Source organism: Brachyhypopomus gauderio, unplaced genomic scaffold, assembly GCF_052324685.1.
Source record: "Brachyhypopomus gauderio isolate BG-103 unplaced genomic scaffold, BGAUD_0.2 sc44, whole genome shotgun sequence".
Classification (NCBI taxonomy): domain Eukaryota; kingdom Metazoa; phylum Chordata; class Actinopteri; order Gymnotiformes; family Hypopomidae; genus Brachyhypopomus; species Brachyhypopomus gauderio.
In genome coordinates, this window is record NW_027506870.1 from 394,578 (window position 1) to 410,332 (window position 15,755).

General features: G+C 41.3%; 1 protein-coding gene across 9 annotated transcripts; it reads right to left on the bottom strand.

Moving 5' to 3' along the window:
* Positions 1–2,084: 2,084 nt before the first annotated feature.
* On the bottom strand, positions 2,085–15,285 carry LOC143486096 (uncharacterized). Of its 9 annotated transcripts, XM_076985930.1 has the most exons (12): positions 14,326–14,441; positions 13,803–14,132; positions 13,540–13,599; positions 13,428–13,463; positions 13,189–13,299; positions 8,652–8,692; positions 7,764–8,495; positions 7,360–7,680; positions 6,574–6,648; positions 3,355–6,408; positions 2,696–3,169; positions 2,085–2,578 (listed from the first exon to the last, which is right to left on the bottom strand). In XM_076985930.1, the coding sequence occupies exons 1-7, from the start codon at positions 14,357–14,359 to the stop codon at positions 8,217–8,219; spliced, it is 891 nt and encodes a 296-aa protein (XP_076842045.1). In that variant the 5' UTR covers positions 14,360–14,441; the 3' UTR covers positions 2,085–2,578; positions 2,696–3,169; positions 3,355–6,408; positions 6,574–6,648; positions 7,360–7,680; positions 7,764–8,216. The 9 variants fall into 9 exon arrangements, with proteins under 9 accessions (XP_076842045.1, XP_076842051.1, XP_076842044.1 ...); XM_076985936.1 differs by lacking the exon at positions 14,326–14,441 and adding an exon at positions 15,245–15,285 and having other exon boundaries at positions 2,696–6,408; positions 13,803–14,012; XM_076985929.1 differs by having other exon boundaries at positions 2,696–6,408.
* Between the last annotated feature and the right edge of the window lie 470 nt (positions 15,286–15,755).

The window sequence follows — 15,755 nt, forward strand, 5'->3', positions numbered from 1 at the left end:
CAGAATGTGTCACACCAGTGTGACAAGTTAACTTCTTTTAAATCATGACACCAACAAACAAATGTTAGCTATTGTTTATCTATTGTTGTCTACAGACTTCCACATGGTTCCCAGAAATGCTGTAATGATTGAATCAGGCAGACTGAATGCAAGTGCAGGAGAATTGGGTTTTAAATAGCGACAGTAACCAGAACAGAAATAATAACACTGATGAATGGAAATGCCACAATAAAACAAACCAAAGAAAACCAACACACACAGCTAACAAAATAAGCAATGTACATGTAACACGAAGCTAAAGGAAGACATAGACAAGGGGAGAAACCAAACAGAACCAATACAATCACCAACACAAGCTGTCAAAGTACAGAACTAAAGATGGATACAGACATAGCGATCAGAGACAGACAGACAGAGAGAGAGAGAGAGAGAGAGAGAGAGAGAGAGAGAGAGAGAGAGAGAGAGAGAGAGAGACGGACATGGACATGGACATGCCAAACTACAAACATTACAATGAACATTACCACCAGGAAGACTAGACACAGGGTTTAAATACATGATTTAACAAGGAGACTTAACTAGACACAGGTGATGACAATGACGAGGGGTGTGGTAACAGAGATGGGGCAGGGGGACACGGGAAAACCAGACATGAACACATGGAGAAACAAAACAAAGACATGACGGACTGGAAAGGGGCAGAGCTATATGACAAATGCATTCATGGTTGTTACCGATATTACAATAAGACAACTGTAAGAGATAATATGTTTAGCAGAGATGGGGACTCGAGTTTGGGACTCGGACTCGAGTCGCACTTAAGTCGCATATACAGTGACTTCAGACTCGACTTAGACTTGCATTCAAAAGACTTGCGACTCGACTTGGACTCGTGATTTGAGACTCGTGAACAATCTTTTATTTGTAATGTTCTTTTGTGTTTCATTTGACAACCTTTTCTCCGTCTGTATGCTTTTTACTTCCCGCTGACGTAACATTTTCCGTCAGCGAGAAATATGAGGGTCCGCGCGCCGGTCGTGACGCGTCAAGTATTTCGCAAGTGACCGTTGCGCGCGACTCCGCACACGCGAACTTGGCGCTGTGCGCGCCGCAAAATATCGCGATCACGGCTCGCTTCTGTTCCACCATTCATAATACGTTTTGGGTACAAAACAAGTACAAGTAGCAAATAGAAGAGCAGCAAACTGCAGCGTGTGTGGCATAAAAATACAGGACGCTGGTCCCACCACATCTAATTTTATTCGCCACCTGAAAACCCAGCCGGAAAGGTTAGTCACTGCCTGAAAGGTTATTAGCAATATTGCAATATTGGTATTGACTTGCCACCAGTGCACCAGTAGAGAGGGTGTTCAGTCATGGAGGCCTCATAATGCACCCTCACCGAGACAGGCTAAGTGCAAGTACCCTGTCAATCCTGATTTAAAAAATGTAATGCGTTAGTTGCATAAACATTGTATAAACATTGTTTCCTTGTATTGGACACTGAAAGACACCTTGAAGTTCAAATAGATTGTGTTTGATCCAGTTAATTAGGAGAAAAATAATTGTTGCTGCAGGGCTTTTTATGTCAGAATCATTATTATTGTAAAATTTGAATTCTGTTTTTAATTTTTATTTTATAATCACTAATTTGGTTGCTATTTTCTTTATATGCAGACCTTTCATATATATAGTTAAAAATGATTTTTTAAATTTCACAGCCCTCAGTTTTCAGTTTTGTAAGAAAAATACTTTTTGGAGAAAAATACGGATACAAAATTTATCTGGAAAACATTTGTGTGTGCGTGCACACTTTTAAAAATTGTATTTCTTCATTTACCAGTTTAAGCTATTATACATCAGAAGTGTCATAACATACCATTACAACTATACAGTGATTTGCGACTACAGTGTCACTCAAATATTTGGAACTTGACTTGGACTTGAGGTCAGAGACTTGAGACTTGACTTGGACTTGAGGTCAGAGACTTGAGACTTGACTTGGACTTGCAAAAAATGACTTGTGAGCATCTCTGATGTTTAGTAAGAAATATGGAAGAAATTTACAAAGGTCCTCCATCCAGTGTTCTTTCAAAGTCATGTGCTTTTATTTAGAAGGTAAGCAAATTGTTGGCTTTGGTTAAAACAACTGACACAGTTACAGTTATTTCAATTTTCTTACAGTTGAATATATGACAGGGTCTGGATCTTTAACTGAATGTGAACTGTCCATAGAAATTCTCCCTGGAGATGTTGGGTTGTTGACATCACTTCCTCTGATAAAGATAACGGAGGCATAATTAAGGTCGTCGGGCTCCTTGGTTAAGTTTGCTTTCATGTAATTTAGATAGTTGCTTGAGTCAGGCGCTGACATAATGGTGGAGTATTCAACAGAGGCAGCTTCTGGGTAGGGCATTTCATTGTCTGTAGGGGTCTTCTGTAAACATTGAGCCCTCATCTGATTAGATGTGGAACAGGAGTTTATTGCAGAGGAACTGGTGGCTTTCTGGTGACTAGTGGTAGTGGTGTTCTTAGAGTTTCTTTTGTTATCGGTGGGCTGATTCATAACAGGTTGAGCCTGATAAACCAAAAAAAAAATCAATATAGAAAGTTACAGTTTGTTTTCTACAATTTGGTACCTTCTCTCTATCCCTCTCCCTCTGTCTCCATCGCATATAAAACTAGGTAATCTTACCTGTGCAATGTTTTGTCCTTTGATTTTCTTGTGCTTATTTTTTTGTTTGACCATTATGAAAAGAAAGAGAACAAGAAGGAACATCACTGAAGCCAGACCTGCACCTACAAACACCATCTCTGTAAAACAGAACACAATCACGTACATACACCATCTCTGTACAACAGAACACAATCATCTACATACACCATCTCTGTAAAACAGAACACAATCATCTACATACACCATCTCTGTAAAACAGAACACAATCACCTACATACACCATCTCTGTACAACAGAACACAATCACCTACAAACACCATCTCTGTAAAACAGAACACAATCACCTACAAACACCATCTCTGTACAACAGAACACAATCACCTACAAACACCATCTCTGTACAACAGAACACAATCACCTACAAACACCATCTCTGTAAAACAGAACACAATCACCTACATACACCATCTCTGTAAAACAGAACACAATCACCTACAAACACCATCTCTGTTCAACAGAACACAATCACCTACAAACACCATCTCTGTACAACAGAACACAATCTCCTACATACACCATCTCTGAACAACAGAACACAATCATCTACATACACCATCTCTGTACAACAGAACACAATCACCTACAAACACCATCTATGTAAAACAGAACAGAATCACCTACATACACCATCTCTGTACAACAGAACACAATCATCTACATACACCATCTCTGTAAAACAGAACACAATCACCTACAAACACCATCTCTGTACAACAAAACACAATCACCTACAAACACCATCTCTGTAAAACAGAACACAATCACCTACATACACCATCTCTTTACAACAGAACATAATCACCTACATACACCATCTCTGTAAAACAGAACACAATCTCCTACATACACCATCTCTGTACAACAGAACACAGTCATCTACATACACCATCTCTGTACAACAGAACACAATCACCTACATACACCATCCCTGTACAACAGAACACAATCACCTACAAACACCATCTCTGTACAACAGAACACAATCACCTACAAACACCATCTCTGTACAACAGAACACAATCACCTACAAACACCATCTCTGTACAACAGAACACAATCATCTACATACACCATCTCTGTACAACAGAACACAATCACCTACATACACCATCTCTGTAAAACAGAACACAATCTCCTACATACACCATCTCTGTACAACAGAACACAATCACCTACAAACACCATCTCTGTAAAACAGAACACAATCACCTACATACACCATTTCTGTACAACAGAACACAATCACCTACAAACACCATCTCTGTACAACAGAACACAATCACCTACAAACACCATCTCTGTACAACAGAACACAATCACCTACAAACACCATCTCTGTAAAACAGAACACAATCTCCTACATACACCATCTCTGTACAACAGAACACAGTCATCTACATACACCATCTCTGTACAACAGAACACAATCACCTACATACACCATCTCTGTACAACAGAACACAATCACCTACAAACACCATCTCTGTACAACAGAACACAATCACCTACAAACACCATCTCTGTACAACAGAACACAATCACCTACAAACACCATCTCTGTACAACAGAACACAATCATCTACATACACCATCTCTGTACAACAGAACACAATCACCTACATACACCATCTCTGTAAAACAGAACACAATCTCCTACATACACCATCTCTGTACAACAGAACACAATCACCTACATACACCATCTCTGTACAACAGAACACAATCACCTACAAACACCATCTCTGTAAAACAGAACACAATCACCTACATACACCATCTCTGTACAACAGAACACAATCACCTACAAACACCATTTCTGTACAACAGAACACAATCACCTACATACACCATCTCTGTACAACAGAACACAATCACCTACATACACCATCTCTGTACAACAGAACACAATCACCTACATACACCATCTCTGTACAACAGAACACAATCACCTACAAACACCATCTCTGTAAAACAGAACACAATCACCTACATACACCATCTCTGTACAACAGAACACACTCACCTACATACACCATCTCTGTACAACAGAACACCAGGGTTCGTACGGTCATGAAAAACCTGGAAAAGTTATGGAATTTGAAAATAGCAATTTCCAGGCCTGGATAAGTTTTGGAAAAACTAAAAATACTCAAATGTTTTGGAAAAGTCATGGAAATTTGCTTGACACAATAAATATATGTCGATAACCGGAAGAAAAAATAAACATATTTAATATAGCCATGTTTTTTCTTTGTGCGGACCACTAACGTAACTTCACAGGTTAGTTCGCTACGTTAGCGTTGGACTCCAAGCGGAGCTGTATTGTACTTTGATGACGTGTAAATCAGCGTAATGCTGGTAAATGCCGATTCAACTATGGCTGCTTCAGTTGGACAAATACAAGCTATGGCTTGAGAAAGACAAGGACACGGGGCATGCAAAATGTGCACTGTGTGGTTAACCAACTGGTTAACGTTGGGGTTAGAGACTGAAAAGTCCGACGCAAAGCAGTTTTCGTCGCAAACCTAGATTTAGACACGCCTTGATCGTAAACACAGAATAGAAAAAAACTAACAATGTTCTCGTGCGTACAGCGTGAGAAAGAGCGACCGCGTTGCCGAGATGGGCTGCGTTGGAGGCTGCGCTGCTTCAGCTTATCGTACACAACACTACACAACACAACACTCCATTACACTCCACTACACTCCACAGTGCTGCCACTGCACCTCCACGCACCGCGCGAAATTAAGAAAAGTCGGTCGTAACTCCGTCCGTCGTTAACCAGACCCGTCGGTAAGCGGGAACTCACCGGCTTTTAGCCCGGATACGGCTTATAGCTACAACATTTTCCATTAAAAAAAACTTAGATGCGGCTTATATTGATATTGAAAATACGGTAAATGTTTATTTTTTCAATTAAACCATGTGTCTTTTCATTAATTGATGATATACTGTGGAATTTTAGCCTGGATTTTTTCTTATTTTTCGTGTCTACACATATGTTTAGAGAATGTACAGTCATTGAAATTTGTCTGAAAGTCATGGAAAAGTCATGGAAATTAGTTGTCAAAAAAGTGTATGAACCCTGGAACACACTCACCTACAAACACCATCTCTGTAAAACAGAATACAAATTACCTACAAACACCATCTCTGTAAAACAGAACACAATTACCTACAAACACCATTTCTGTAAAACGGAACACAATCACCTACAAACACCATCTCTGTAAAACAGAACACAATTACCTACAAACACCATCTCTGTAAAACAGAACACAATCACCTACATACACCATTTCTGTAAAACAGAACACAATCACCTATATAAACCATCTCTGTCATATATAACATAGCAAACAAAATCTGACCAAAGATTCTGCATGACTGCATATTTAATGAATTGCAAGTAATGAATAATCATGAATGGGGGCAATTGAAATTGAACAATTCTGCAGCTTTCCAATGGTTATATCAACATTTGTATCAACATCAACACCATGTTCTTAATTCCTAAGGTGAACAGGTACAGATGACACTTAGAGCAGTAAAACGAAGGATTGGAGTACTGTTATCAGGTCTGTTAGTGGCAATTGAGGTGGTCACAGGCCTTCTGACTGTAACAGGTGTTGCAGAATCGGTCACTTCCCTTTCTTTTAAATCTGTTGAATCTGGCAAACAGAACAGTCCACCATAGTGTTTTTAATAGACACAAACCAAACCAAAGTAGCAGTCCAGCTGTATGCTTTTAATTGCTGATGTCACGTATTTTTCGGAAGCAGTGAGCCATTTTAATTGCCATCCTGACTAAAATATGCGTGTTTCATACCGTTTACCTGTTTTCTCTTTCCTTCTTTCCTGTGGGAGACTGTGTGAGGTTGCAGATGTAGATGGAGTAGTGGGTCGTGAAGCTAAAATAAATAGAAAGCAGAAGCATAGGATGAAAAAGGAAGTAAAAACAGTATGTTGAAATGTAGTGATGACACCTTTTTGACAACATGGCTCAGTTGACAACATTTTTGCATTACTTAATATACTGCCAGTTAATATTTAAACTGAATTTCTCTTGTTTAATAGGACGTACCACATATAGCCAAAGCTTAACAGTTGTAAAGTTTCAAAAATGCCTGATATTTTGGTTGTATTTGAAATAATAAAATTCTCAGAAAAATGTTTTACTTTGAAAATTTGACAATTAATTTATAACTGTAATTGATTTGTAATTGTTTGCCAACTAAACGAATTAAGCAGAACAGAAGACAACTTTCAGATGTCTTCAGATGATACTGCTGCATAGACTTCACCACAAGAACCCCGGGGCATCAATCATTTAAAATGTACATACTTACACATGACCATTGACGAGTTACATTTATCCATGGACATTTATTGTATAGCATTTATAATTGCACTTTTACCAAAATAGCAAAAAGATTTATAACTCTCCAATATCAGATGTTCCTGTTTATACTGTTTATACATTTATACTGTATGCACTGAATTAGCATAAATGTGTGATAGAATCAAGCATTCCAATTGTACCTCATGGTTAACCTAATGTTTGGTCATTTATTTTTGTCCATCACCAAATGTTGCTCAAACTGCATTCATCACACCCTCACCTTCTATGGTTAGGATTACATCATGATGCGTGTCCATTAAAGTGCGTTTCACTCCGCACCAGTAAGTGCCCGAGTCTGAATTCCGTAACATGGAGATGGTCACAATGAACACTCCTGATCCCTCATCAAACAGCGCAAACCTCCCCCTGATGGAAGGGTTCGTGTTCCCATTGCTTTTAACGAGAATGTCCTTTCCAGTGCATGAGGCAGTGCAGAAATACTTCTCATTGCCGCCTGCCATACGATGAGAACAACGGATCTGAACCTCTCCTCCGACATGGCCTGTCACGGCAATCATGTCGGCTGTAACGTGTCCTAAAACTTACAGGAGAGCAGGGTGAACAGAACATGGAGAAAAAGAGATTAAAGAGCAAGGAAATGAAGAAGCATGTTTTCAGATTTACCTGTGAGAGTCCAGAGCAGCTCAGATGTAAGCAGCCTCATATTCCTCCAGTCACCGAAGACTCAGAGGTTTATTACTCGTTTGACTGTGTGTTGTAACCTGCTTCTATTGTTTTGTATACCTTGCTCTTTCTTTCCCGTTTGTCTTTCTCAATATTTGTCTTTTTGGCTTTCATGGTCACAAGCTTGCACACACACTCACACACACACAGTCACATGTGCTCAGATATACTTCCTTTTATTTATTTCAGCTATATTTACAGACTGTGCTAATAATAGAAATAAAAATGCTTCAGTACAACAGATGCATGTTTTATAAATGTAGATGTTTTATTTTATTTGACAGTCACTGTTAAATGAAACAAGATAGTGGCTCATTGTTATGTTTACATGATTAACTTGTATTTGCTTTATGTCTGTTATGTGGGGTTTGCCTTGTGTTTGGTATATGTATGTTATTTTGATGTTTGGTCTATAGTTTGATAGACTGACTCATACTGTGAGTCCATAAGGAGATGCTCATAAACATTACTCTGTCTTTGCAGACTTAGATCCATATAGTCATAATCTGTATCTGTGGCTTCTGATATTTCATATAGATGTACATCTGTGTTGTTCAAATGTGCCACTGCTGTGTTTTGGTCTGGAGGCTCTGGGAGCTGTGGGTGATGTTCTGGAGGTGAGTTTTCCTGGTGTACAACTGAGGTGTTCTTCATCATCATGACATAGCTATTCTGGAAAAAAAAGGGTGATTTTCAGTTTCTGACCTATTGACATCTTCAATCTTATTATCATTATTAATGTTGAACACATTGTACACAACTGATTAATCTACGAAGGTATTAATCCCACATTCAGTGGCAGTAATCAAGGTCACATCTTAGACGTACCTCTGAGTGTGATTCATCTCTGACGTGGTAGGAAGCACTGCCTGCAGGTGGAAATATTCAGCTCAGTAAGAGAAGAAACACACGACTGGTATTTCAGATCACATGTATTCTGACATCATCAGCTCACAGTGGAATCACGCTTCAAGAACTAAACTCAGTGTATGAGCATGTGTGTGCATGCAGCTGTGTGTGTGGATGTGTATACACATTTCACCTCTGGCCCATGATCCTTCTGACTTCCCTGGGTATTCTGCTTTCCTCAATGTGTTTGTGCCAGTATCAAAGTCCTATTTGGCGGACATCATTACAAACACAAGCTCAACGTCCTATCTGAATGATATAAACACAAGCTTAATTGCTTTCACCCTTGATGTGTAGCCCATGCTAGTTTATAGGGCTGGTGGAGCAGGCATGTTGGGCATGACAGCCTGTCCATAATAGACAGTACAGTCATGGCCAAAAGTTTTGAGAATGATACAAATATTAATTTTTACAAAGTCTACTGCTTCAGTTTTTATAATGGCAATTTGCATATACTCCACAATGTTATAAGAGTGATCAGCTTAACAGCAATTAATTGCATTGCCTAGAAAATGAACTTTATCCCCCAAAACACATTTCAACTTCATTGCAGCCCTGCCTTAAAAGGACCAGCTAACATCCTTTCAGTGATTGCTCCATTAACACAGGTGTGGGTGTTGACGAGGACAGGGCTGGAGAACAATCTGTCATGATTAAGTAAGAATAACCCCACTGGACACTTTAAAAGGAGGCTGGTGCTTGGCATCATTGTTTCTCTTCTGTTAACCATGGTTATCTCTAAAGAAACACGTGCAGTCATCATTGCACTGCACAAAAATGGAATAGAAAGATTGCACCTCAGTCAACAATCTATTGCATCATCAAGAACTTCAAGGAGAGAGGTTCTATTGTTGCCAAAAAAGCTCCAGGGCGCCCAAGAAAGACCAGCAAGCACCAGGACCGTCTCTTAAAAGTGTTTCAGCTGTGGCATCGGGCTACCAGCAGTGCAGAGCTTGCACAGGAATGGCAGCAGGCAGGTGTGAGTGCATCTGCACGCACTGTGAGGCAGAGACTCTTGAAGCAAGGCCTGGTCTCAAGGAGGGCAGCAAAGAAGCCATTTCTCGCCAGAAAAAAAAATCAGGGACAGACTGATATTCTGCAAAAGGTACAGGGAGTGGACTGCTAAGGACTGGGGTAAAGTCATTTTCTCTGATGAATCCCCTTTCCGATTGTTTGGGACATCTGGAAAACAGCTTGTTCGTAGAAGACGAGGTGAGCGCTACCACCAGTCTTGTCTCATGCCAACTGTAAAGCATCCTGAAACCATTCAAGTGTGGGGTTGCTTCTCAGCCAAGGGAATCGGCCCTCTCACAGTCTTGCCTAAAAACACTGCCATGAATAAAGAATGATACCAGAATGTCCTCTGAGAGCAACTTCTCCCAACCATCCAAGAGCAGTTTGGTGATCAACAATGCCTTTTCCAGCATGATGGAGCACATTGCCATAAAGCAAAGTTGATAACTAAATGGCTCAGGGAACAAAACATAGACATTTTGGGTCCATGGCATGGAAACTCCCCAGATCTTAATCCCATTGAGATCTTGTGGTCAATCATCAAGAGACGGGTGGACAAACAATAACCTACACATTCTGACAAAATGCAAGCATTGATTGAGCAAGAATGGACTGCTATCAGTCAGGATTTGGTCCAGAAGTTGATTGAGAGCATGCCAAGGGGAATTGCAGAGGTCCTGAAGAAGAAGGGTCTTCACTGCAAATATTGACTTGCTGCATTAACTCATTTTAACTGTCAATAAAAGCTTTTGTTACTCATAAACAGTGTTGCGAATAACGCCGTTAAAAATAACGGGGGAGAGTGAGGGGGACAGCCCCCCTCCGTCTGTGAGTTCGGTCTCAACCGTGTATAAGGGGGGAGGGAGCGGACCGGACAGTCCGCCCACGTCAGAGAGTGGGGACTCCTTTGGGGAGGAGCCTATGGAGCACTCTCGGTGTGAGACCCCCGCTCGGTCCATGGACTGGAGCGTGGCCGAGGAAGAGGAGCCCGTAATGGACACTACCCCTGCTACCGGATCCAGGAGAGGCTGGCCTGGTAAAGAAGAGGCTTCCCACTGGGGGTTCTCAGAGAGAGAGGAGGAGCGCCGGCAGGCTTACAGTGTGGCAAGCCCCTACGGCACACCCGGAAGAGGGAGCCACGGACCTGGGAGGAAGGTTGCCGCGAGACCCGCCGGTCGCGCTACCTCCAAGCGGGCTACAAGTCGCGCTGCACCTCGCGCGTCCGTCAGTGGTGCTGCCCCCAAGCGGTCGACAAATCGCGCTGCACCTAGCGCGTCCGCCAGTCAGGCGGCCCCTAGTGGGGAGGGTGCGGCACAGGCGGGGGGAGAACCGCCTTCTCCGGACATGCCCGTCGGTGTTGGTTCGGGGCTTTCCAGCTGCGCAGGACGCTCCAGGAGTAGCGAGCCCCTGGTGGAGGGTTCTGTCACGGTCACAGCTCCGGACCCTTCCCTGTGGGCGTGCCGCTACGTTGTCTGCGTGTCATTATGTCCATGTTTGTACTTCCGTGGGCGTGGGTTGTTTGTGAGCGTGTTCGTAGTCCGGAGCTTCCACGTATCAGTGTCAATAAACGTTCTATGTTCACCGTATACGTCGTGGTGTCTCCTACACCGGACGTTACACTTTCTGATCTACTCATTTCAACTGACTGTAAAAACTGCTTTTTCAAAAAAAAAATCCTTATTCATTGGCATGTAACCTTTTTTAAACTAATGCAAATACTTACTTTCCCTGGTAACGAGTTACTTTTATTATAGAGTAATTCAGTTACTAACTCGGTTACTTTTTTGAACAAGTAGTGAGTAACTATAACTAATAACTTTTTTAAAGTAACGTTCCCAACACTGCTCATAATATGATTGCAATTATATTTCTGTATGTGATAAAAACATCTGACAAACACACATAAAAACCAGAGGGCAGCAGATCATGTGAAAATATATTTGTGTCATTCTCAAAACATTTGGCCATGACTGTAGCTTCAGAAATGGTACTGTTCCATCCTGCATCAAAAATGCAGCCTCTTTAGAAAAAGACAGACCCATGGCCCAGCTAGCGTTCTTACCAAATGTTTCAAAGAAGTTGTATTCACTCTGCTTTCCTAAGCACACACATAGTATTTTTGGTAATTGCCAATCAGGTTGTAGAATGTAAACTTGACTACAGTGCTGAGTCTGCCTTCCTTAGAGTATCTAAAGCTGCTATCTCTGGCAACTGGTGTTGTTTTAATGCGATCAATACTGTTGATCACACATTTATTTGTTTATTTTTGATTGTCTGAAATGTGCAACTAGTGTTTGCACACTAGAGAAGGCTCTGTTCTCTACACATAGTCCAGCCTGAGTTCATCTTCCTCAGGTGCACAACACCTTGTCACTGTAGATTATACAGCATTCTGGGACCATTGTCAATGTATTTGCATAGCCATCCAATAACATATTGGTGTTATTTATTTTTCTTTTAGATAAAAAACAAACACAATTGAGTAATATAGCTCTATTCATTTAAGCAAAATCACAACACTGAAAACCCATCCTGCCTTTTAAGGACCTGGAAATGGTAATTTTTTAAGGTAAGGTAAATTGCGAGCAGGTGTGCGTGTTTGAGCTCACTCTCCACTACACTGCTAGGCACCTGCTAGGCACAATGTAAATCACACTAATGGGATATTAGATCTAGACACTTCAGTATTATATTTAGTTTGGTCTTTGTCTGTCATTGTCTATTTATTTTTTTGTTGTTCCTATAAGTGGACAGTTTAGATGGGCCCAGTTTACATTTTGCATCCACGTAAGATATACGCCCGTCTAGACACTAGTTTAGGGGCATGTGTATGGAGATAAATCTGTTGCAAAACTTGAGAGCGTGAAGGACCTGATTTGAGAACTTGTAAAACAAAATATGTATGTTTTAATTTGAGAACTTGCAAACTAAAAGTTTCACTTGTAGTTTTAATTTGAGAACCTGTAAACTAAAAGTTGCACTTGTAGTTTGGATGTGAGAACTTGTAGAATGAAAATCTTATTCAAGATTTTTCAAACTGATAAACCTTTTTATTTGCTTGCATATTTGAGTCCTTCAGAGATTTGTTCATTTGTGTGTTTTCTGTCCCATCATGAGTCGCTTTGTATCTTATTGTTTCTTAATTTGAGCATTTTAGTCTCCTACTTATTTTTGTAGATTTTTGTATTTTGGATTATGTTATTTTAGTTACAATTGAATCTAATTAAATGGACCAAATTGAGCAGCCCTTTGCTTGATGTCATTTGTGCTATACAAATGAAGTTGTTATATGTGCATAGTAGGGGAAAGGTGTGTGTGTGTGGAGTGTGTGTGTGTGTGTGTGTGTGCGCGTGTGTGTGTGTGTGTACGTGTGTGTGTGTGTGTGTGTGTGTGTGCGTACGTGTGTGTGCGAGCTTGGAAGGACGGGTATGTGAGTACCAACCTGAGTAGTGGTTCATGAACAGGAACGTGTGAATGATGGTAAACACACACACAATGGTTAGCATTCCCACGCATACCATAATCACCACACTCCAGAACCTGAAGTGAGAATCTGGTGGGTGGGGTTGGATGGGTGAGGTGGGGGTGGGGGGGGATGGTAACAGAGACTGAAACTTGTGTGTGAAGATTATTATTGTTATTATTTTGATAAAACAGTTATCTTTTCAAAAGGTGGCATACTGTTCTGTATTGGCACAGTTGTAGTCTTGACTTCTGCTGCAACACATATCACACAAATTGCTAAGATGTGTGTTTGCTCATGTGTGTGTGTTTGTGTGTGTTTGTGTCTCACCTCCCTCCCCCTGGCGAGTCCCCGTCACATTGGCTTGCGTTGTGGTTTCCCTTCTTTGTTCTAGATGGAAAAGGAAGTGTGAGTGATGCCCTGTGCTGCACGACACCCGCCATCCCAGCTGCTCCTTTACACACACTATATTCTTTATGCCACACATACATACCCAGCATACTTTTAGAATGTGGTGTCGTCCAGAACACTCAAAACACCTCCCTAAAAGTGACTTTTTGTGTGTGCCTAAGAGATGACCCTATTGACCTCACCTCCCAGAACGGTAATCCACACCGTTGAGTTGTAACTCCTTGGTTCGCTGCCATTTATGCTGCACCGGTACTTGCCGGAGTCTTGAGAGCTTAGGTGTGCGACATGTACGGTGAAGATGCGGGAGCTTCTGTTGTCGAACAGGGCAAATCGGTCCTCATGGGTCCAGGTGTTTGGCTTGGCCACGTGCACTAGCATGTCACAAGAAGAGCCTGCCACCCGGCAGAAGTACTTCAGCTTCTCCTCATTACCAGCTGGGTAATAACAGTCAAGACTCACAGTCCCTCCCTCATACACTATGAGTTCAGTGTGCTGTGCAGTCCAGCACAGACCTAGCTCAGAATGTATTAAACATACACAAACACACACATCCACACCAGTAATTAGTTACAATTCAGTTAATTCACTAGTTAAATTGTTTGCAGTAATTTAAACAACTTTAAATTGTTGTGTTTACAGAAAACCTACAAACTTATTGTGACTAAGTTTGCTGTGAAAAGTTTGTATGTGGAAGCTATACTATACCTGGTAACAGTAAGAGAATAAAACAGACTCTCATTTCTGCTTCGGTGACCTGGTGTAACTGCCCTCACAGTCATAATGAGCATGCAGACATACTGAGATTCACATGCTTACGTAAGCCAACATGCAACAAATGGACACGCACACACAAGAATTTGTAGAGCATGCAATGTAAGCACATACTGCCCTGCTCAGGTAAAGGACTGCCAATGGTATCTATACAGTATTATGATTATTTATGCATTCTGAAGATCATTAGTGCAAACCTTGATTTTGTCCACATAATTCTCCACATCTAAGAGCTATAGCTTTGGCGTAGGTCAAAGTCAACGTCAATGCTTTTTACAACATATGTCGGCACAAAGCAGCTTTAAAAACCCATGGGTCCAAATCGTTAATGATCAAGCCAGGGGCGACAGTGGCTAGGAAAAACTCCCTAGGCGGGAATTAGGGTGAAACCTTGAGAGGACCAAGACTCAGAAGGGAACCCATCCTCCATTGGGCATCATGTTTATAATTCTATATCTAAGCTGAGCAGTCTCTCCAATGTGGATGTTGGGCCTCGGGTAGGTGACATCTGGTGGCATCAGCACATCCACTGGCAAGTCAGCATTTTCTAGGTGCTTTTATATGAAATTGTCTTTGTAAAAACATGTAACCCATGAAACATATAGCACACGTGCCAGTGATTAGCATGTGGCTCTGGCAGGCTGATCTATAGCAGCATATCTACAGGGAGGGCCTGGAGGCCACCACAGTCATGAGGGCTCACTGAGCCTGTGTCTGAACTGTGAGAAATCCTGCATTTGATAGCGCAGCAGGCAAGATGGTTTATGGTATGCAAGGAGTTCACTCTGATTTTGTAGATCATTTACCACATTTAGCGAGTAGGCGTGGCTCTGTGTGCTGGGGCAGGACTTACCCTATTTGCCCATTTCCAGATCAGGACCAGCATTCTTTTCCCACCATCCTCTGTCATGTGAATTCTCACACCACACTGACCTGTGCTCATCCCCAGTGAAAGAGGAAGGTGGCATGCACACAGGCCAAGCCCCACCACTTCTCAGCAGTTCTCATTTGGACCTTGACGCCTTAGTGTCTTAGAGCATAGTAAGGTCATTTGAATGGTCTCGTTATGTATACAGTCCATATAACTAAAGCAGGTGAGTCAATCTGATTCTTGAGGTCCACATTATGGATGCTCTCAAATGCTCTCAAATTTGTATAAATGTAAGTAGTAGTTAATATGTTGCTAAATAACATGAGACACCGTATCACATACCATCCTCATCCGTAGATCATGTTCTGGAAGAATTATATATATATATATATATATATGATGGGGAGATTCACCGATTCACATCAGTGATTCGGCACACATGTCTGCGATTCGACTGCACCGGTAGATTCAACGTGCATCGGGTTTAATTTGC